We start from the raw sequence: 21,453 nt of genomic DNA, 5'->3' as shown, positions 1-21,453 counted from the left end.
TGTATGCCAATGCCTGACTCCACTTCACCCTAGGCGCGCCCCGCTGGGAGGTTTGGAGGGAAAACCCCTCAGAATAAACCAGAATCTCACACCATGCCAGTGAGTATCCCTAATTCAGTAAGGCGGTGGCGGTCATCCTGGGTCGGCTTTGGTTGGAAGAGGACTACTTCGTAAAAGAACCACCGAGGACCAAAGAAGACCAGGGGCCAAGCTTTCCATGCGGACGGGCCAGCAAAGCTTAAAGAGCAATTGGCCAAATCTGGTTGGCCCCGTCGACAGGGGGTCGTGGATTAAGGGTCCCAGGGTAGATCGCTAATTAAAAAAAAATCCAGCCCCCCCAATCGAACACGAGACGCCAAGGCAGCAACATTGTGGATACAATGGTGCCTATTTACAAGTTGGTTCGGGGATTTTGGTTGTTCCATGTGCCATCACAGAAGCAGGCACTGAAAACCCTAGATCATGATATTCGACATGAGAGATTTTCCCTAAAAGGAGCATGATCAGGAATTTCTTCCTATCCTTCATATACTTCAATTGGACTAGCTAGTAAGTTGTAAATTATATTGTGGAACTTGAACTCGGGTATTATTCCCAGAATGTAAAACGACAACACGAACGAGGCTGCCTAGTCGCCCCCGGAACACGAGACGGAAATAGGCACTTGAGATTTCTGATTGACATTTCTAACGACACTAGTCTCACAGCTCAATTCTCTAGCGAGTGGCTCTAAACTAGTTAATAGTATAAATTATTCCGTCCGCTCATGAAGCTAGCCTTACGCGATCTAGTTGCTGTTAACAAAATAAGCCCGTCCTCCAGCAACAATCACGGCACCCACAATGCTGCATACGCCAGCAAAGATGATTGCAGGGTCATAGGACCCATAACTATTAATCAAGGCACCCGTAATCGGAGTCCCCGTAAGCCCGGAGATGCTCAACGCCCCCAGTCCCATGCCGAGGTAAGATCCAATCTCATTCGGATTCATGGCAGTCATTGCTATCGTAGCGGGAAAGAGTCCGATGATAGTTCCGGAGAAGAATCCCAAAAGCACAGAAAATGCAATCATGCCTCCGAGGGAGTTTATTGACAGCCAACAGAAATTCAGTATTCCACAAATCACTGATGCCCCGGCCAATGTGTTGAACTGGCCGAGGTGATTTGCCACCGCGCCTCCCAAGAGTCTACCTAGTAAGGAGCCGGCATTCAAAATTGCGATCAGGTAGTTGGACATGTCGATATCGATGGAGATCGACTGGGCGTATCCTGGTATGTAGAAAAATGGTATAAACATTGCCCAAACGACCAAGAAAAGCCCGGTGATCTGCAAGGTGTATGCCGGTTGCTTCCACGCTTTCCAGAGAAGAAGCGGACCACCCTTTCTCCTGGTCGCATTTGAAGATACAGATGCACAGGCGATAATACTGAGCGCCAGCATCAAGAATCCCAGGACTCGAACAGACCAGCCGAACCCCAAGTCACTCTTGTTCAACATTCGGTTGAGCGCGATTGGGAATATCACGCCAGCCAAAGATGACCCACTAGACGCAATTCCCATCGCAAACGGTCGTTTTTGGAAGAAGTATTGGTTCACAGCAGTGATTTTCGGGGTATATGTCAACCCGTTGGCTAGGCCCCCAAGAACGCCTTGTGCGAGCATGAATTGATAATACTCCGTACACAGGCTCGTAAGCATGACAGATACGATGAAGAGTATCGAACACGGGATAATGATGACCTAGAAATACTACTCATCAGCTATTCAAAAGTCCCCTAGGCAATTAATGATTATTTTTCTCTTTTCTTGGGTTCGCATACCTTCGGGCCATATCGATCCATCATAGGACCAGACACCAGCCCTCCTGAAAACATGAAGAAGACTTGTAATGAGCCAATCCAGGCGATATTGGACTCACTTTGCTCTTGCAAGAATGTAGCCTGATAATATGACTCGTAAATTCTAGCGAGTTGTCAGCATGGACTTTATTTGTATTTTAGTGTCTGCATACCCAAAAGCATTAATGTACCCAAAGGTATTGAACATGATGCACCAGCATGCTAGAACTGCTAGCCATCCTTTCAAACCACCTTCTGGAAACGTTGGCTTTGCTGGGATGCCCTCAGCATCACTGTTTTGCGATTTCTCAAGATCGGCCATGTCGGTTCGATGACTTGAATTTGAGGTGGTTTGAGAGAACGGTAGTGATGGGAGTGGGATTCAAGTGCGGACCATTGACCAGATGATGAATAAGGAGAGTGATGACATTTAAAATGAGATACAAATAGTACTTCTTCGATATTTAAGAGTATCTTGTCGTGAATAGTTGCAAATCGGCAAACTCGGGGTATTCCTAAAAGGGCAACCCCAATGTTCTCGGGCCGAAGCGCATTGCCCGAGTACTCAAGTCCGAAGGCGAGATGTCAACTTCAAACTCAGAAGACGATATCCTAATATCGAGGAACTGCCCAGTTTGGTGATTATTATTCTCAGCTATAGTATATCTACTCAATGATCCATCGGCTTCCAAGGTTCAAGTTTCTCGTTGAGCCTTAGAATAGCAAAGTTCGCAAACAGCCTGAGCCCTCGGCTGCACCGCTTCCAAGATTATTTACAGCACCACTGAGTACTGTATACTATATCGCTCAATACTGGAGTATCTACTAGTGGTATTTTACCAATTGGCACTAGAATTGATCTCGAAAGGAATTTCATTCCCGGTTTTCGCTCTTTTTCTCATAAACCTTGAATGGGATGTATTTTCTTCAAGTTGTCCCTACGCCATCAGTTGGGAAGTAATGTCGAAGAAGCAACATGGTCACTACTATCAAACTTAGTCTCTCCCCGCGCTGCTACTGGAAGTAGTAGCAAATCGCGACTCCTTGCATTAGTTTCTACTACAATGTATTCCTCCGTCCTGTCCTTTTCAATTTTGAAGACAAAGGTATTGGATTTCAACAAGGCGATATCCTGCTCATTCGCACTGGATGGACAGCCGTGTACCATTAGTTGGGAAACAAGGATGCCTTGGATGGTCAATGCTAGTTTCGGACTAGTTGGTCTCCAAGTCGGCCCAGGTATTTCTTGGTGGTTGGGGAATGGCGATTGGGGAATGGCGATTGGGGAATGCTGAGTTCTGGAGGAAGTGGGCCAATTGATGTGGTTCAATGGATCATCTTTCTTATAGCCAACTACTAACTAGTACTTCCTCCTTCAAGTAGACTGCTGACAGACCTCACCATTCTTTCTTCAATACTCCGGGATGTATAGTATATTCCCCTCCAATCAAATTGTTGCGCTTACCCGGAGAGTGGTGTGGATGATGTCAAGATTGGATGATGGGTTCCCGCATCCGGCTGTCATTAGTACCACCTGGGCAGCCACGCCCAATGGTACCACGTCCAGTTCTAACTTGCTCGAGAGATACAAGGTACATGAGTACATGAGTAATTTGTGTGAACTCTCGTTCGACATCGCGGGGCAGCCAGATACTAATTCGGATGACCGGCGTCATGGTCAAATTTAAACTCTGTGAGATGTCCATATCAGACTCAACACTCATGAGCTTTCCGCCTTGTCTCCAAAACGATCTCTAGTTTTATTGCAGATTTCTTGCAATGTTCCTCCAGGCAAATCTTCGACGCGCAGTGCTTCCCACACTTACTCGCAGGGTTCCAATCAGCCTATCGCGCAAATGGCTCACCACAGAAGAAAAGCAGATCGTGAAGTCGACCATTCCGCCCTCGAACAGCATGGGGTCGAAATCACGACACTCTTTTACAAGCGCATGCTCGAAGCCCACCCCGAGCTGAAGAATATATTTAATACCGCCCATCAAGCGACCGGGGAGCAGCCCAATGCCCTGGCCCATGCCGTATGGGCTTATGCCGTGAATATTGACCACCCAGAAGCCCTCGCCGGTGCTGTGTCTCGCATTGGTCATAAACACGCGAGCTTAGGTGTCACAGCCGATCAATATCCAATCGTTGGTAAACATCTCCTCGCTGCGATCAAGGAGGTTCTGGGCCCAGCTGTCACTGCCCCGGTAGTTGATGCATGGGGTGCAGCGTACCAAGAGCTCGCTGATATCTTCATCACTTTCGAAAGCAACCTTTACCAGCAAAGTGTTAATACCCCAGGTGGATGGAAAGGATGGCGGAAATTCTTCATCTCCGATAAAGTCTCAGAGAGCGACGAGATTATCTCTTTCCATCTTAGCCCAGTTGACAAAGACGCTCTTCCACACTATGAGCCTGGTCAATTCCTCAGCGTTCGATGCTTTGTTCCTGAGCTGGGATCATATCAGCCTCGACAGTATAGTCTATCAGACTCTCCAAGTCCGGATCACTTTCGGATTTCCGTGAAGCAGGAATTCGCAAGTGGCCCGAAACCCGCCGGTCGGATCTCCAATGTACTACACGAATCCCTTCCTGTTGGCGCCGAGCTAGATGTGAGCATGCCATTCGGTGACTTTGTTCTCGATATCAATGCTACTTCCCCAGCTGTCTTGATCAGCGGTGGCGTGGGTCTTACTCCGACGATGTCGATGCTGAAGACTATAATTCAACAACAAGGCCAAGCCCGACAGGTCGTTTTCATCCATGCCGCAAGAAACGGTCGCGTTCATGCCATGAAGAAGGATCTCACCCGAATCACTGCAGATCATCCATCAGTCAGCCGCATCGTCTTCTACGAGGAGACCACAGATCGCGATAAGCAGGGAGTGGACTACGACCATGTCGGTCGGGCCGATCTGGTCAAGGTCAGAGAAGAAGCTGTCATTCCGGATGCCGACTACTATATTTGTGGGCCACAGCCGTTTATGAAGGCGCAGAGTATGAGTCTCGAGGCAATGGGAGTTTCCTCGGATCGAATCCATATGGAGGTTTTTGGATCCCCGTCAGACTAGTCTATTGTCTGCGTCAAGGTTTGATATTGGAATAATGGATACTATCCAACGCAATGAGTACGAGGTAGAGATGAATATTCTTTCCCATACTCGCAATTGCATCATGTAGGATCTCCTTTTCCTCAAAAGAGACATTGTGCGAAGGGAATGAATCCTTTAGTGGGGCAGTGTCCGCAGTCTGGCATCTCGTGGTACCGTACGAGCAAGCACCTCACTGCATCGGCCCCCACGTCCTGGTTGCTTGTAAGTACATACCAAGCGGTAGTAGTTGTAGTTGTAGTTGTAGGTGATTCCAGAAATAGATAATGTACCATACCCCGGGAGCATCGTGGCTTCGCTGTTGCTCAACAGACAAGACTCCTTTTGCGGGCGTAGCTGAGCCAATCCCGGCAAAGATCCACGATAAACCGCTATGGATCAACCTATAAGAGGACGCGAATTAACTGTGGGCGCGTCATTGGGGTCGATCTCCACAGGCAGGATGATTGTTCAGGCAGGCAGCCTTGTAAATCCATCTTGGCGACTGGGGCGATGGATGAAATGGGGGAGAAACCAAATGGGGCCGAACCGCAAAGGCGACCAAAAAAAAAGAAGTCACGCGTCAGCGAGGCGCAGCCCGGGGAGCCTCACGCAACCTCACTCCTTCACATCGTCACTTCACGCCTCTCCTCTCCTCTCCTCCCTTCCACCATCTCACTCCACACTCCGCCATGTGTTCGTCTTCGCAAGGCACTATGAACACCATTCGCAAGGTGCAAGTGCTCATTGCCTTTTGCGTCTGGCCACTGGCCCTAGTCGCCATCTTCAAGTCTCACAAATCCCCTGAGACCGTCTTCCAGATTGTCCTTGTACGCATTGAGTCCTGCCGGTGACACTCATGATCAAGCACTGGACTGTTGGCTAATCAATCCCTTTTCCAGATCTCCCTCTCCGGCCTCGCTGCTCTCGGCATTCTCTACTTGCGACGAATCTCTCGAAAGCCACAGGCCGCTCACCTCCCCATGGAAATCCTCATCGACACCGCGATGGGCACGCTTTTGATCGGAACCTACATCGGAGGCATGAATATTCTGGCCAAGCACGAAATTAGAGAATGGGGCTATACCTACAAGCTGGCTCGGGGTATTCCACAGATCTACTCCAACTTGGCCTGTCTGGTGCTTGGGTAAGCCAAATCCACCCCGTGTGAGCGAGTCATCTATCAGAATACTAATGGATTTCCTTATTCTCTTAGTCTTCTTCACTTCCACAACATTGCCAAGGCTTCCTTCTTCCGCTACGTCCTCCCCAGCATCAAGAATCACATCGGGGCGACTTATTTCACGTGCCCGTCATGCGCGCGCTCCGCCCAAGTCAACCCGGTCGGAGATCTCAACTGGAGAGACAGCCATGATCAACAACGCACAACCTTCACACAAGACCTACGCGGTGTATACTCGGACAGCGAACCGGAGTATGGTCCCTTGCTCCGCGAAGACCGTCGGAGCGAAGAAGACCACAAATACGAAGCCGGTGTTCCCAGCGTCCATGATCGCTTCTCGCATGAAGTATAAACTGGAGTTTGCTTGGCATATGGGATTTCCGATCAGCTTGGACTGACATGCTACAACTTCAACCCACCCGACGGAGGCTAGCCCTCGGTTTGGACGACGCAATGACACGGCGCAATGGTTTCTTACTTTGGTTGCTCGTGACCTTTTCTGCATTTAAAAGCGATAGGTCACAATCTAGATATATAACCCATTTTTTTTGCTTTCTGGCTCTCGGACGACATCCACCTGCTGCTCTCGCTGCACAGGCGTAGACCTGAGTAGAAACACAATAGCGTTTCGCTGTCGTTCGGGCTGATGGCAGCGCAAATGCACTGGGCAGCAAACCCATGATCATCGCCGACAGTATGGGCCTTCGATCCAGGGAACATCGCTACTACTAGTTAGTAGTAGGCAGTACTACCCACAAAGCCGTCATTATGATATATAGAGCACTAGAGCACCAGCTCTAGAGATCACAACCAAAAACTGAAAGAGCCGAAAATCTGGGACCACTCGTTTCTGTGGCTAGGAGGGTGAAGATTGAGGAGAGTATAGAACTGCAGTGGTCCGGTCCACGTTGATAAAGCTCGAACAGATCGAATGAATTGAAGGTCTTTATATTGTGTCGTTTGCGTTTTCCCTTCTATCTATTTGTACATCATTAATTAATAAGTAAAATCGCTATTCAGGCCAAGTGCGATTCGTGTATCTTTCGACTGATTATTGGCCCGAGAACATCCAACCGGACCGGTTTGGTCAAAAAGGTGTCCATTCCAGATCCTATCGCATCGCGTTCCATATCAGCTTGGGCAACACCTGTTAGTGCAACTATCATTGCACGTTCTTGAGACTGTTGCAACGTCTGCTCGTGCTCGCGAATTCTTCGGGTAGCTTCAATCCCATCCATGACAGGCATTGAGATATCTGTGAAGGGATTAGGATTAGATCATGATCTAATTTCAGGTAATTGAAATCTTGAGGCCTTACCCATCAGGATAACACCAATTTTATCAGCGTTTTCTTTAAAGGAGTCCAGAGCTTCTTTTCCGTTTCTCGCAATCAGGTAGTTGAATTTCAACTTTTGCATAAACGCTACCAGAAGTCTGATGTTGATTTCGTTATCATCGACAAGTAGAACATTCGTCGATGGACCATTCTGATTTTCTTGAGGGGAACATTCGTTGAGTGGTGGAAGATGCCCTTGAGGGTTAGTACGGCTGATCGTGAGGAGAGAAGAGCGTTCGAGGACCTCCGGTGTCAGAGGCCCATATTCAGCATTAGTCAATACCGACTTGCTCGTTCCAATTGCCATGGGTTGTTCCACTGAATCAGTACGCAATGCTTGAGAGAAAGACGTATCAAAGGCATTTGGTTCCTGCTTGCGCTGCCGCTGCCGCTGAATGCATATTTCTAGTGCTTTTGCCAACTTGCGCGGCCCACATGGCTGGCTAATGAATTCCAGGATTCCAGTGTATCTCCGCTCCTGGGCGGCCAAAAACATGGAGTGTGCGGTACTCGGAGATGAGCAGATGATGATGACGGGTGAGGAGAATCGTTCCATCGGGCTAGAGATAGAAGCCAAGATCTCGCAGTTTCCGACATCCAATGTTTCAAGAAGAGAAATCAAAATATCGCAATGACCGGGTCTTGTATGCAAGGAATCAATGAAATCGACCTTCATCGAAAACCACTCTTGGCACAGTTTCTTCAATGAGGTGCCAAGGGCCATATCGCCCTCAGAAGAACCTGGAACCAGAACCCCAACGGTCTTTCCATGAACGAGATCTTTGATAGAGTCAGGGAAAGTCTGTTTATTCGGGGAAATTGAGGGACGTGGAGAAGGGTACGGCGCATGGTCAAGCTCAACAGTGATCACGGCGTTAGTTCCAAGACCCTTCTGAGAGGTGATTCGAATATCACCGTTCAGCGAAGACACTATCCGACGCACGATGTTCAGGCCCAGCCCATTGCCTGCCGACATTGTGTCCTCCTGAGAAAAGGCCGAGAAAACTTTGTTCCCAAGGAAATCTTTGTCCATGCCACATCCACTGTCTTCAATGCCCAGTGTGATTGTCGAGCGGTTGGTCTGGCCATCATGGGAAATGGCCACTGGACTTGCTTTGAGAGAAACTCTGATATATCCCTTTTGAGTGAATTTCATGGCATTTCCAAAAACATTTGTCAAAATCACATGCCACGCTCCGGGCCGAGTCAGAAATCTGAGATGCTGGGTGGATTCGATATCGAGAACGACCCGAACTCTCGTATGGATGTCCAGATGTGTGTGAGCGATGTCAAAAGATGATTGCCTTTTGCCAATGAAGTCATGGCCTGCGAACACGGTCTCAATGGCATCTTCAACGGCGACGTCCAATTGGACGATCGAGTTCTGATCGATACTGTTGCGGCGGGAATCTTGCCCACCTGGGGGGCTTGGTAGGGTCTATGCCTCGAGGGTTTGGTCGAACATCGTTTATGCTGGCATAGTCCAAGAGTTGATCAATTGAGCCAAGAAGCGTAAATGCACATGACGAGATGGTATGCATAAACCCCCTGTTGCAAAGCATTCATGGTAGTATCATTCAGGATATCTATCGTGCCGAAGATTCCGTGAAGTGGGGACCGAAGCTCATGACTGATTCCTGCGAGGAGATTTGACTTGGCTCGTTCAGCAAGAAGCGCACCAAGTCGGTGGACTTCTCCCATGACACAGTTTCCAAATGCAAAGAGGAAGGCCAATTCATCGTCCGAAGTAAGAACACGATGGGCGGTTCTTGTCCACGATAGACAACCTGAATACCATCTCTCCTTATGCGAATCCCATAGAGGCGAGAAAACAATGCTTCGGGCCTGAGGTGCCAATTGCAAAAGTGTCGCTGCATCTTGACGTAGGATTGTCTTGCGTGTTCTTTTGTATCGCAGACCGCCAAAACGCTGGTCAAACTGCCTCACTATGTGATCGCTGGTATCGTCGGACGAGATCGACCCATCTTCGCCGTAGTTGAAAATTCTACCCCGTGGGTATCGGCGTAGAAGGTGACCAAGAAAATTCTCAGATATAGAAATTTTCCCATCTCCAGTGGACTCATTGCTTATGCTGGAAAAGTCTGAAGTTGCAAACCCAAGTACGTTACAAGGGCTTACTGAGTTGGGGCCTGCCTTTGCGGCATTTTCGACACTAGGACGGCTTTCATGGGCGGAGGGTATTTCAACGTTTCCGCCTTCGTCGCTTGAAGAAAAGCCCCCTACACTACTGCTTCTCGAATTACCCCCTGACATATTCACCAAAGCATCCTGTGAAGCAAAGTTGGCATCGAAGAACACAGCAGCCTCAACTTCGATGCTCTCGCGAATTATATTGGCTGCGCGTGAAAAAGTGCCCTGTATTTGAGTCACATAATCGGCCTTCGGTGATCGATTTTCAGACCTTTTGCTGCTTTTTGGCTTAGCCCGATGTACACGCTCACGGCGTGGTCTCTCCTGAAAATAATCTCGCGGTGCATGCCCTGAATCAACCACCGACTGGCTTTTCTCCACTTGTGCTGTAGACTTTTGGCCTCCAGAGGTATTTAAATTCTTTGGTCGAAAGGGCAACATTTCGGGAGAGTTGCTAGCTGGTAGCCCATTAGCCACACTGTCCGTCATTTGTATTTTCTGTTGTTCCCGGTGAACATGGCCTTCCAGGTGCTCCTCCTCTGGAGACAGTATATCTTCATGCGCAGAAATCCACGTATTTCGCAGACTGCCTTTGCCTTCAAGGAAGCTTCCCAGTCCAACCATCATGCGTTCACTCCGAGTATGTTGATTTTTGGCTCTTGTTGCGACCAGATAATCCATGACAGTATGAGAGATATCGGCCATGAAATTTATCAGGGCGGCGTTGAGTGGTTCATGCGGCTTGTCGTCCAGGATCGTATATGCACCAATCACGAATCCTTTTGGGCTGATGATCGGACTGCATGCCAAGAAACGAAAATTTGGAAAGCCGACTACATCTTGATGTCCAGCAAGTTCCTCATCTTTCATGAGATCTGGCACAACAAATGATTGGGGTGGACATTCTATAGATTGCGGGAGATTCAGGACGGCTTTGCAGAGGCTGCGACCGTATGACATGGTACAACTTCCGATCCACAGGGCATCATCCTCGATGTGATCGGCTTCATTCTGTAGGCTGAGAGTTCGAGTCGCTTCGGCCAGAATATGTACCTCGTTGCGACCGAAAAGTGAAATGAAGGCGCGTTTGGAATCCAATCGCAAAGTTCCCAGTTGGGCAAACGCTGTCAGGACAGGATCCGAAGACGGCTGTGCGACGAGATCCGTGGTTTTTGTTTCATGGTCGATATGATTAAGAGCAGCTGATTGGAAATGATATGGCGGCAGGTACCTATCGCATACAAATGCACCGTCAGGAGGCTGTTTGCACAGTTACATACTACTAAAAGTACACCTTGCCGGGAAATGACTCGGACATACCTAAAGAACTCCCGCTGCCCCGACGCACTGAACCCCGCCTGCTGCTGGCTCTCTTGCTGTGAAGTCGGTCGAGACATCACCACGGTGCTATCCGGGGATCCAGAGCAGGGTCGAACGGCATCAGAAAGGACTCGCACAGAAGTGACCACTGTGAGATGGGTAATACTCTGACTTGGAAGTGTTGAACACCTGGGCTAGGAATACTAGTAAGAATAAGAAAAGGAAGAAACGCCCAGACGATAAGAAGATAACCAACGGAAGCGGGGCGAAACTGCAAAATCCTGGAATGGGTCATTTCCTCGATCAATCAGATTGTGAGGTTGCAACTTTATGTCAGCGCTAGCGTGGGGAGCGATGTCCAATAACGAGGGAGATCGATAGATCGAGGGACCGATCGGGATTGAGTGGCACTACTTGTACCAGACTACCAGTATGTTCTAATTTCGAGTTATTTTGTGGGCAGCGTTAATAGAATATCATTCAGTCTATCATGCCATCACCTGAAATCCATGAGAAATCAACTTCACTCATCAAATCTCCAGAGATTCCTCCAAGTACAGAGGGGCCGTGGATTGTTCCAATGGAGACATTTCTGAATTCATCCAGCGTAAAGGATTCATTTCCACCGATACCACTACCGCCGACGAAACTCGAAAGATCAAACCCCGCACTTGGACACATCTGTATGTATTCCGGTGTCAGTGCTGGAGCCGCAAGCAACTGCACAGCAGCAGTAGTTGAAGATCGAGCAGCTGGCGTCACGCTCTGCCCAGAACCATCTCGTGAATCCAATTTCCGGCTTGATAGGTTATTATGAAATTGCTGGACAAGCATTTCAGCTTGACTGGCAAATCTTCGCAAGAGTTGGGCGGCCTCTCTTGAGGCCGCGAAGTATTTGCCCATTATCTCAAATGAACTGATTGCGGTTTGTAGGCATTTCCGGGCTGTCGGGGATGGAGGACAGACAGGATTGGTCAAAGTGAATCCTAAGATACAAAGAGCAGAATCCCATTGATATTGAATAACTGGAGACCATCCTCGCAATAGGTCCGTATCAGTGAGCACCTGATTGATAATTTTTGTCAAAGAGATGGCGTGGTTGAGACAATTGATGCTATGGCAGTCGGAAAGTGGCGTTATGAATGAGGAACCAGGCGGGAGGCGTAAAAATGAGCGAAAGTTTGAAAGTTGAAGGTGATGGTATATAATCTCAAGCAAGAGTCGCTGGCGTTGCAGCCAAATTGGACTAAAGGTGTCAAACTTCAGCAGAGTTCGCTCAGTTGAAAATGACTCCCCGGATCCTTTTCGAGGTATCTTCAGGGATTCAGGGACATTTTCTGCCCATTTGTAAACAGATCGCACTTCCTGTCCAAGAAAGCTCGCAAGTTCTTCAAGAGCGACCGGGCTATCGTAAAACGACTTGACAGCATGTTGTTCCTGTGCCTGAATGACTCGCTTTGAGAAATCATACTGAATATGCTGTACCGAGTTGACCAGTTGTGCGCAGTTTGCATGGAAGCTCAACCACGTAATATCATCATGGTTCGGACTCATCAGCATTGACCCTGAGAGGGATGCATGTTCTTGGCTATGGCCAGGTGATCCTAAACTACTTTGCTCCCCGTTAATAGTAGCTGGCCGGCCGAGTCCCATTGATAATTGACTATCCAACATAGTCATCACAGACCAGACACGAGCTCTCAACTGTTGGTCTGCTACTGATGTAATTCTTGCAGGCTGGAACTGCAATCCAATTGTTTGGGCGACCCTCGATGCGTTTCCTAGCATTGCATATGCTGCATTCAGCGATGATGTATTGTAGAGATAGATGATACAGTAAATGTAACTTTGTAGCGTCATCATGGAAGGGTTTTCAATCACAGCGAGGAGGAGACGTTGCGAACGGCAGTAAAGGGCATAGCTGTTCTGTGAAGCTACCTTTGCATGGTCCACATCATCAGTACTCAACATATCATCATCGCTTATCAAGAATGTGCTTCCATATTGCATGCAAATGGCCATGATACTGTCAACAAGTGGTGACTGGTTCCGTGCTGGAGGGAAACTGGAGTCATTCCACAGGGAGTCATAATATTTTCGGAACTCGGTCTCGCCGATGATAGGGTACATGCAGTGAAATGACTGCCAGTAAAGATCGAGAAATTGCTCTTCTTGCGAACGGGACAATTGCTCAATGTCTCCACCGAGGCATATAGTATATGATTGTGGCTGGTCGAGCTGAGGTTCGAAAGTCAATAAATTTGGGGTACAATTTAGGCCACAGATATCTCCAGGTAACAAGATCTCCGAATGAAGCTGTGCCGTTTGTTCGGCCAGATAGAAGCCCAGACGAGCCCCAAAATATGGAGATGATAGCGGGCCATAATGAATCAAATTTCCTGTACGTATATCAGGAATCTCGATGCCATTCCATGTCTGTGGAGATACAATTCGTACGTCATTCGTCTGCGGGCTATGGAGAGACACATCCGGTGTCGAAATTGAGGAGAGCACATGCGATCCAGGCGGCGAGGGGTATTTTTCAGGGCGCTGTTCCTGAGCTCCATGGGCGGCTGGTTGACCCTGCAACCCGTGAATCTCCAAGCGTAAACGTTGAATTTCCCTAATTTCGAACCATTAACAATCCCTTCCACTCCATATGATTACCTGATGGTCCGAGATACCTATTCGCTGCCAGTAACGAGTCAGACTCAATTCGCTTACTGCTGCCAAATTGGCCCCCACTCAGATGTGACTCGTGACATTTAATCCGATTAACCCGACACCGATCGCAAGCCCGAGCAACTTGACCCCTTTTCTGTCGCGGTCTCTGGGAGCGTTTCTCATTGGGGTCAGCAGTAAAGGTAGAGAACATTCTTCAACGCGTATAGCAATGTGAACAGAAAAGGGATGAAGAGCGGGATGGATGGAGTATAGCAAGGACGAGGAGAAAGAAAAACGGATTAGGGACGGGTTGCGAAGAGGATTCGGTGGCTTGTTCACTAAGCCAATTACTATTATATCAAACTGAATAATCACCCATACAACAAAGCTTGATTGTTCAAGACTGAGTAATCTCCGGCTCGACGGCCAATAAACTATTTACCGCATCCACAATACTCTCCTTCAACGGTCGGAATTTCAACCCCAAAATCTCTCGCGCACGTGAACTGTCAAATCCATACACACCATCTGTCGGGTAGTCACCTGGTACCAAGGCCTCGCCAGTCGGCAAACGAGATTGGAACTCGGGGAATTCTTGGCCAATTATTTGCGCAATTTCTTTGTTAGAGAAGTGGCTGGATACAGTGAAAAAACGCTTGCCACCAGCTTCAGCCTTTTCGATAGCGAGGACGTGGGCCAGTGCGAGGTCTCGGACATCGACGTATAGATAATTCCCTGTTGGAGGGCAGCGATCCTTGGCAGTACCAGTGATCAGGTCGCGAATGCGCTCGTTGGAGGTGTTGAGGGCGCTCAGTGATGCCAGGTTATGCGCGATAGGTCCGAGAACTAGAGGTGGATTGATCACACTCAGGTCGAAATGGGGCTTTTTCTTCTCAACAAAATCCCAGGCTGCTCGTTCGGCGAATGTCTTGCTTGCCCGGTATGCGTTTGCTGGATTATCGTTCGCTTGGTCCACTGTGATGGGACACCAATCGGCCTGTATCTTCGGTTGGAAATATTTCCAGCTTTACAACTGAATCTGAGACTTACCTCCGAGTAAACCTTCCCTTTGGCCTTTGCATAAACATTGTTGATAGCAGCAAAGGAGGATGTCACCACAACTCGCTTGACAGTCGGCGCATATTTCTGTACCGACTTCAATATCCCAGTGGTCCCAATGATCGCTGTATGAAATGTCTTAGTCGTCAGCACTATGCTGGGAGTTTTCTCGACTTACCTGGGTCTAGGAGCTCCCTGGCATCTTTGGCATTGAAATGATACGGGCTAGCAGTGTGGATAACAGCCTGGAATGGGGGCTCTGAAACGACCACCTCATCAAAAGCTAGTCACCAGATGTCAGTTCGCCATTGTTATCTTTCCTCGGAGTAGATTAACTCTGCTCACCGTTCTCTCGAGCCATGTCGGTCACAATAACGCAATCAAGACGATTCTTCGATAGTTCTGGGTGCGCAGTCAAGATTGCCTGCGCCTTTTCTCTGGGACCGAACAGTAGTAACAACTGAGTGTCCACGAGCAAGGAGTGTCTCGAGGACATGAGTAGCGATGAAGCCACTGCCACCTTGGAACGGTTAGGTTGCTTTTTTTTTCGCTCCCTAAGCTAAACTCACCAGTGAGAAGAACGCGAGTCATTTTGGTTGGTAGTTGAAAGATTTTGGTTATCAGATGATATAATGATAATTGCTTCCAAGTACTAGATAGCTATAGCGCTGGACATGGGCACGTTTAAATAAGAATCCCAGCTCGCATATCAAAGCTTATTCCCGTCTCAGACCTGCGAGCGCTCTCCTTCTAGCTAAGCCTGCAATGCCGATCCAAGCCTCCTATGTTGACTGGATCGGGGATACTACTAATTCCGCAGCCACTTTCTGGAGCAAACCCGACAAGGTGATACGCGAATATCATGATAAAACCGTTTCCAAGGAATTATTCCTTTGGGAGTTGTTCAATTCAGATACTCCTTTGGGAACTCCGAGAACTCCGACTACTCCTTTTGGATTAGCGGGATCGTTGGTTAAGGTGGGGCAACAGGGCAACAGAAGGATAAATTAAAGTGATGAGTTGAAACATGGGTATGGAAAGAATTAGGAAGAGGCTTAATACAAAAGAAATTGAGACTCAAACCTTGGTGAACGAAGATACGCCTGTAGTTTTCAAGTATCTTTTTTTTCAGGGATCATTAGATAGTACAGTGACAGTGCCTAGCAATAACCATGAATATCTGAAACCCTTCCTTAGGATTACTGGATGAAAGGCCTATTGGCTACTGGTATCAAGCCCGATTATAAACCAATTGAATTGGAAAATCTTTTAAATATGAAGGCATCTGACTGGAAAACAAAGTGGCCTCGAAATTAATACTTGGCGCTGCAGTAGTTACTTCACGGGAACATGTATCTTTATCAGTTGTCAATATAAGTAAGATGGATTATGGCTACACTACACGAATAGACAGATGACAGAGGGTAAGATGATAGGGCTCAAAGCCATCCATTGAGGGTGCACAATGAAAGGGGTAGGTCAAATCAGATTAGTGATGTAGCGCGTTGGCAAAGACACAAGAGAAAGGGAAAGAGGGGATGTACACGACGCTGGGTAAATAATTTCGAGGGACGAGATGTGGATGCTTTCCAATATCAGCCCATCAGAAGTTGAGAAGAGACATGGTCATCAAGGAAAGGCACCATGGGAGAAAAGATATGTGGGGATGATATGTGCAAGGTAAATGTGACGTGTTTAGTTAGGTCTTCGAAGTCAGATAGTCTGCCGCCTATGAGCGAGTTAGCCATTGTTCACCATTCAAGGGCTTTGGTGAGCCTACCTTATCAAGGTTATAATCGAACTTCTCCAGGGCTCCTAGGGACGCCTCTCGTGGAAATCCCATGCCCGTCAAGCGCTGCAGGATTTGGTCGTCCTCTCCAGAGTCATTGTTCAGGGCCCATCCAGGGTTCTTGGGATCCGACCCATTGGCAACCTCCTCGGTGGCAGGCTTAGCATTTTCAAGGGGCGCAAAGAGAGCATCCCAGTCATGATTACCCGCTTTGCCATCACCTCCATTTGGGGAGCCGGCAGCTTGAGCGGCAGAAGCTTGGGCGTTGTTGTCAAATGAGAAGAATTCAGATGAGCCCCCCTGGCCAGCATCGGTACTTGAAGAAGCGCCATGCTGTTGTGCAGGCGAATCGAAGGAAAAGTCAAAGTCCGAGGCATTCTTAGTATCGTGGCCAGAAGGCTCGTCATCCTCGTCGTCCTCTGCCTCCTTTGCAGGGGCAAGGTCTAGGCCTGCAAAGGCGGCCTCGAAGTCGGGACCGCCGGTCTTTGCACCTCCAGTTGTAGGAGCAACAGCAGCAGCATCCCGTGAATCATGCTGCGGCTCATTGCCAATAACCGGGACTCCTGTTCCTGATTCGACGGAGTGAGGCGCGTCGGGGGGGCAAAGTGGGGTCAGCACGCTCAGGAAGAAGACCACTATACTCCGGAACGTGGCTACCTTCCTCGTTGGCAGTGCTAGTCTCATAAGTTGGGGGACTTTGCTGCGCATCAGGTGCAGGGGGTTCGGCGGCAGACTGTGCTGATCCTGGGACAGGGAAAGCCGCGAGCTGAGCCGCATCGATAGAATCAGCCGGCTTTCCCTCCTTAGTACCTTTCGGTGAAACTGGAGTGAAATTATCATCGAACCCTAAAGGGCCATCATCATCTGAGCTTTCATCTTCCTCCTCATCATGGTGAAGCTCCTCAATAGGAGGGAATTCGGAATGGGCGGTCGCAGCTCCATTTGCATTTTCATCGCCTGGGGTCTTCATGGAAGCAAAAGCTTCGTCAAAGTCGCTTCCCTTCTGCGATTCGGAACGCTTATGGGCCTTGCTACCAAAAAGCTCGTCGAATGACAGGTCTTTCGAAGTCTCTTCTCTCCCAGTAACATTGGGAGAAATTGCAGAGGCGTGCTGTTCGGTGGCAGGAGCACTTGTTACTGCAGCTGCCATCGATGGCTCAGGAATTTCATCGAATGGAGATTGGGCCGGTGTTCCTGCGGCGGTCGATCCTGCGGCACGGCTATAATCACTGGACTCTGCGACAGATGGCGCCCCCATGTCGCTGACGGTAAGTTGCGAAGGGGTGGCAAGACCGGATTCATCGGGTCCGCCAAATCGGCTACCAGGTGGAGAAACCATAGTGGACGAAGTCACAGATTGGTTTTCGTTAAAGGGCAGGAAGTTCGGGGTCATCTGTCGGGACTGAGTGGGTGGTGGGGGCTCGTTTCCTGGAAAGGCACCAGGAAGACTGCCTGGGCCAGGAGACACGGACGGAGTTGGAACATTAGATACAACAGGAGACTTGGCTGTAGCCAAAGGCGACTCAGAGCGGAATGAAGTAGGCGGAGGACCAACAGCCGAAGGAGCGGTAGAAGTCTGGCCAAAGAGGCTGTCAAACATCTTGTGGTGGTCATTCGAATTATCCGGAGAAGTACCGCGCTCGCTCTCGCTTCCGGTCGTGGTGCGACGATAAAAAGGATTGGTGTTCTGACTAGCAGTAGAGGCAGCAGGGCTAGTTACCTCGGTGTTGCTCACAGGTGTCGGTTCCTCGGTGTATTGAGGGCTTTCTTTGGACAGGGTGTCAATTTCACTCTGCATCTTTTCATGTTCGCCCTCAACGGTAGCCAATTGCTTCTTGTTGATGGCAACAAGGCCCTTCTGCTGTCTAGCATCGGAGCGTGCCTTTTCCAATGCAGGCCTAAGCTGAGCAACTTCGGCATTGGCCTGGCGGATCTTTTCTTTCAAGCTGGCGTTTTCCTGCTGGTCTCCTGCCAGGGCAGTCGAGACCTGTGTATATTGGTTGTGCAGATCCTGGCGACCACCCTCAATCAAGGCATAATCCTGTTGCAACTTTGTCGTCTCCGCCTTAGAAACACGGAGCCGCTCCTCCAGCGCCTTGAAGTTAGTCACTTCCTGCTCATACATCGCACGAGCTTGGGCCAGTCGGGTCTCAAAGTCCCGTTTTTGCTGGGAGGTCTGAGTGAGGTTCTGCTCTGCCGAAGTACGCTTCTCCTGGACATTGTGCATCTCCTTAGCCAGTGAGCCAATCTGGTTAGACAAGTTGGCGAGTTCAGTAGTCTCCTGAGTGAGCTTATTTGATTCTTCAGGGTCATTGTCTCCCAGCAGATCATCAGATGGAGGCGGCGGGGAGCGAACTTGCCCCGGTGTTCCGGTGGATGTTCCAGTCTGCTGGGGCTGCAGGCTCTGGCCGAATGTTGATGTAGGAATAAAAGGCTTGAATGTGGTCGACGCAGTCTGCGGGGAGGCTTGGGATGGCGAGCTAGGAGTCTGGAATGCGATATTGGAGCCACCTGTAGATTGGGGCACCTGTGTCTGTGTCGTCGGGGGCGAATCAAGACCAAAAAGGTCATCCGCAGCAGATCGTGGAACCGGGGCTGGCGGAGGAGGTGCTGCCACTGGGACCGGAGCAGGAGTAGCACCAAGTCCGGGAACAGGAGCTTGTCGACGCATGCTGGGCGGGATCAAAGCAGGAGGGAGGACCTGGGGTATACGCTCCTTTCCACCCCGCTGCAACTTCACAAGGTACATGGCCACGGCGAACTCATCTCGGTTCAGCTGACCATCAGCATCAATATCAGCAAGGTCCCAAATCTGTGCCAAAACCTCCTCAGAAAGTCGAGCCTTCATAAAAAATGCAACAGCTTGATCACCAGTGATGACACCTGCCCTGGCCGTATCAACGGTCTCGAAAATTTGATCAAAGTGTGCTTTCTCCTGGGCTGTAATAAGCCAATCGCCAGTAGACTGCGCGGACAATGGGGTTCCAAATTGAGCCCGGGTGGCAGGGCTCATAGGGCTCGTAGTTCTTTGGGGTCCTGTGAATTGTCGAGGTACTGCGGGCACTGGAGGTACCTCAGGACGCGCTCCGAATGAACCGCGTTGAGAGCCTCGACGGGCGGCAGCATCGTAAAGGCCAGGGGGCAAGGTCTGAGGAATACCACGGAGAACACCAGATTTGAATGAGGTCAGAAGGTGCATCGCAATGATGAATTCGGTCGCATCCAGAGTTCCGCGCTGCTGGGTATCCGAAAGACCCCATATGCGGCCCAGGGTCTCATTTGGCAGTCTGGCGCGTTCAAAGATCTGCTTAGCAATCTCGCCGGGCAGCAGTCCATTCACAACACCCGACTTCTCGAAGAGGGAAAGGAACTTGTTCGCATCGTCAGGCTGAAGCGGAGGAACTCGGATAGGAGGCCCGCCCGCACTTGGAGGAGGGCTTTGTGCAGGCTCGGGCACGGGGGCATTCACATCGACATGAACACCATCGAATCGAGGGAGCGGGCCAGCTAAAGCAAAGAGGCATTTGATCAATATTGGTCCGGTCGAGGCACAGTGAAATGTCGTCCCCAAATGCAAACTAGGGAAGAGAAACCACTTACGCTGTAAAGCCAACTCGTCTGATGGCGTACGCCCGGCTTGTGCATGCCCAATCAATCGTAGCACGATGCCGAATCCAGACGGGGTCAAGAGACCCCTGTTCTCTTTATCTGCGAGCTGCCATATCTAGAGGCGGGTCAGCTTCCTCGTCCCTCGTGCACTTCCGAGCTTGTAATCCCCATTTATTTTCCACGTACCTCACCTAGGGTTCCAGATGGCAATTGTGTCTTCTCAAAGAATGGAACGGCAATTTCGCCGGTGATCACTCCAAGGTTGGTGGTGTCTGCAGCTTGGAACAGCTGGTAGAAGACGCGCTTCTCCTCGGGGGTGAGATTCAGGTTCGGATGTCGCTGGGCTGTAATTCCGACAATCAGTCATGTTCGTTCACTCTTTCTTCCCGTTGCTTCTTCTCCCTGGTTTGACAGGGTTCACGACAGAAGCGCGGGTCTCGGAACGGCGCAGAGAGAGGGGAAGGGGGCCGGAGTTCGGCGGGTCCTCCTGAATTGCGCCGGAGCTTCTATGTCCATTGCTAGATATCCAAGACGGAAGGAAGAGTAGATAGCTTACCGGTATCAGCCATAGCTGTGTATTATGGAGGAGTCAGACTCCTCTCCTTCCAAATAGGTTTCCGGATAGTTGGGGCCTGGAGGACAGGTTGGAGACACGGGGTGGTCGTCAGCTTTAGCCGTAGACCACGAGCGTGGATTGGCGCCAACGGAGAGACGGAAGTACAATGGGAAGCCGACGGAGGCGTCTCTCACTCAAGTATCAAAAAGAATCGATGTGGTGGTGGAATAGAGAGGAGTATGCAGTGTGGCTGGGGGGGGGGGCTTTGGGGGGATGTCGTAAGGAAGGCAGCCAGCCCCATCGCGCAAGGCGGTCAATTGACTTTAGCGTCCATTCCATCCTGTGCACGGTGGAATTCAGGGTAATCCTTGTAATGATAATTGATACTTGATACTTGATACTTGTAGTATTAGTCGAAGCAGAGGAAAATATTGAAGCTATTAAAGGATTGGGACAAGTTTAGGCGCTTCCAAGCCTTAAATATACGCAATCTACCATACAATATGCACGTCCCTAGGTACTATGCGCAGCGGCCGTGTATCAACTTCACCAACTGGAGCAAACAGAACTCCATTACCAGACAAGCTAGGAGCCCTAGAGCAATCCATGGGAAAGCACTCTGAAATATTACGATTTGTGTTTCCCTTGCTAATTTTCCACAGGAAGACATATGTACCTGGGAGTACTAGTACAGTAGTATGGCTAGCATTGGTTAGACTCTATGATGAACAGCAAATAACAAATACTATTGGAATGGCTTGCGTTGGAGGACTCAGAGCCTTAGGAATTTCGAATACCACTCCTTCGAAACTATACTTGTACGAATAGTAGGTACTAGGCTAATAAAGAATTACACCT

General features: G+C 49.4%; 7 protein-coding genes across 7 annotated transcripts; 2 read left to right on the top strand and 5 right to left on the bottom strand.

Moving 5' to 3' along the window:
• Positions 1–787: 787 nt before the first annotated feature.
• On the bottom strand, positions 788–2,161 carry N7481_004800 (MCT family MFS transporter; the record flags this gene model as incomplete). Its single annotated transcript, XM_057264019.1, has 3 exons — positions 788–1,741; positions 1,822–1,963; positions 2,013–2,161. 3 exons carry the CDS (start codon positions 2,159–2,161, stop codon positions 788–790), a joined length of 1,245 nt encoding a protein of 414 aa, XP_057125680.1.
• Positions 2,162–3,695: 1,534 nt separating this feature from the next.
• On the top strand, positions 3,696–4,910 carry N7481_004799 (uncharacterized protein; the record flags this gene model as incomplete). The annotated part of the gene is made up of 1 exon (XM_057264018.1): positions 3,696–4,910. The coding sequence occupies one exon, from the start codon at positions 3,696–3,698 to the stop codon at positions 4,908–4,910; it is 1,215 nt and encodes a 404-aa protein (XP_057125679.1).
• Positions 4,911–5,644: 734 nt separating this feature from the next.
• N7481_004798 (uncharacterized protein) lies at positions 5,645–6,463 on the top strand (the record flags this gene model as incomplete). Its single annotated transcript, XM_057264017.1, has 3 exons — positions 5,645–5,758; positions 5,831–6,075; positions 6,145–6,463. 3 exons carry the CDS (start codon positions 5,645–5,647, stop codon positions 6,461–6,463), a joined length of 678 nt encoding a protein of 225 aa, XP_057125678.1.
• Positions 6,464–7,127: 664 nt separating this feature from the next.
• N7481_004797 (uncharacterized protein) lies at positions 7,128–10,995 on the bottom strand (the record flags this gene model as incomplete). Its single annotated transcript, XM_057264016.1, has 4 exons — positions 7,128–7,366; positions 7,430–8,874; positions 8,970–10,829; positions 10,919–10,995. 4 exons carry the CDS (start codon positions 10,993–10,995, stop codon positions 7,128–7,130), a joined length of 3,621 nt encoding a protein of 1,206 aa, XP_057125677.1.
• Positions 10,996–11,398: 403 nt separating this feature from the next.
• On the bottom strand, positions 11,399–13,048 carry N7481_004796 (fungal specific transcription factor domain-containing protein; the record flags this gene model as incomplete). Its single annotated transcript, XM_057264015.1, has 1 exon — positions 11,399–13,048. One exon carries the CDS (start codon positions 13,046–13,048, stop codon positions 11,399–11,401), a length of 1,650 nt encoding a protein of 549 aa, XP_057125676.1.
• A 931-nt stretch (positions 13,049–13,979) lies between these two features.
• N7481_004795 (NAD(P)-binding protein) lies at positions 13,980–15,232 on the bottom strand (the record flags this gene model as incomplete). The annotated part of the gene is made up of 5 exons (XM_057264014.1): positions 13,980–14,579; positions 14,633–14,766; positions 14,820–14,924; positions 14,987–15,154; positions 15,211–15,232. 5 exons carry the CDS (start codon positions 15,230–15,232, stop codon positions 13,980–13,982), a joined length of 1,029 nt encoding a protein of 342 aa, XP_057125675.1.
• A 1,108-nt stretch (positions 15,233–16,340) lies between these two features.
• N7481_004794 (EF hand domain protein) lies at positions 16,341–20,608 on the bottom strand (the record flags this gene model as incomplete). The annotated part of the gene is made up of 6 exons (XM_057264013.1): positions 16,341–16,370; positions 16,422–17,065; positions 17,088–19,937; positions 20,031–20,154; positions 20,226–20,383; positions 20,596–20,608. 6 exons carry the CDS (start codon positions 20,606–20,608, stop codon positions 16,341–16,343), a joined length of 3,819 nt encoding a protein of 1,272 aa, XP_057125674.1.
• Positions 20,609–21,453: the final 845 nt, after the last annotated feature.

This window comes from Penicillium waksmanii, assembly GCF_028829765.1.
Source record: "Penicillium waksmanii strain IBT 27052 chromosome Unknown utg000004l:1.0-5674109.0:1.0-5678898.0, whole genome shotgun sequence".
Lineage (NCBI taxonomy): Eukaryota > Fungi > Ascomycota > Eurotiomycetes > Eurotiales > Aspergillaceae > Penicillium > Penicillium waksmanii.
Note: the sequence above shows the minus strand (reverse complement) of the source record. Positions and strands in the feature narration are given on the sequence as shown.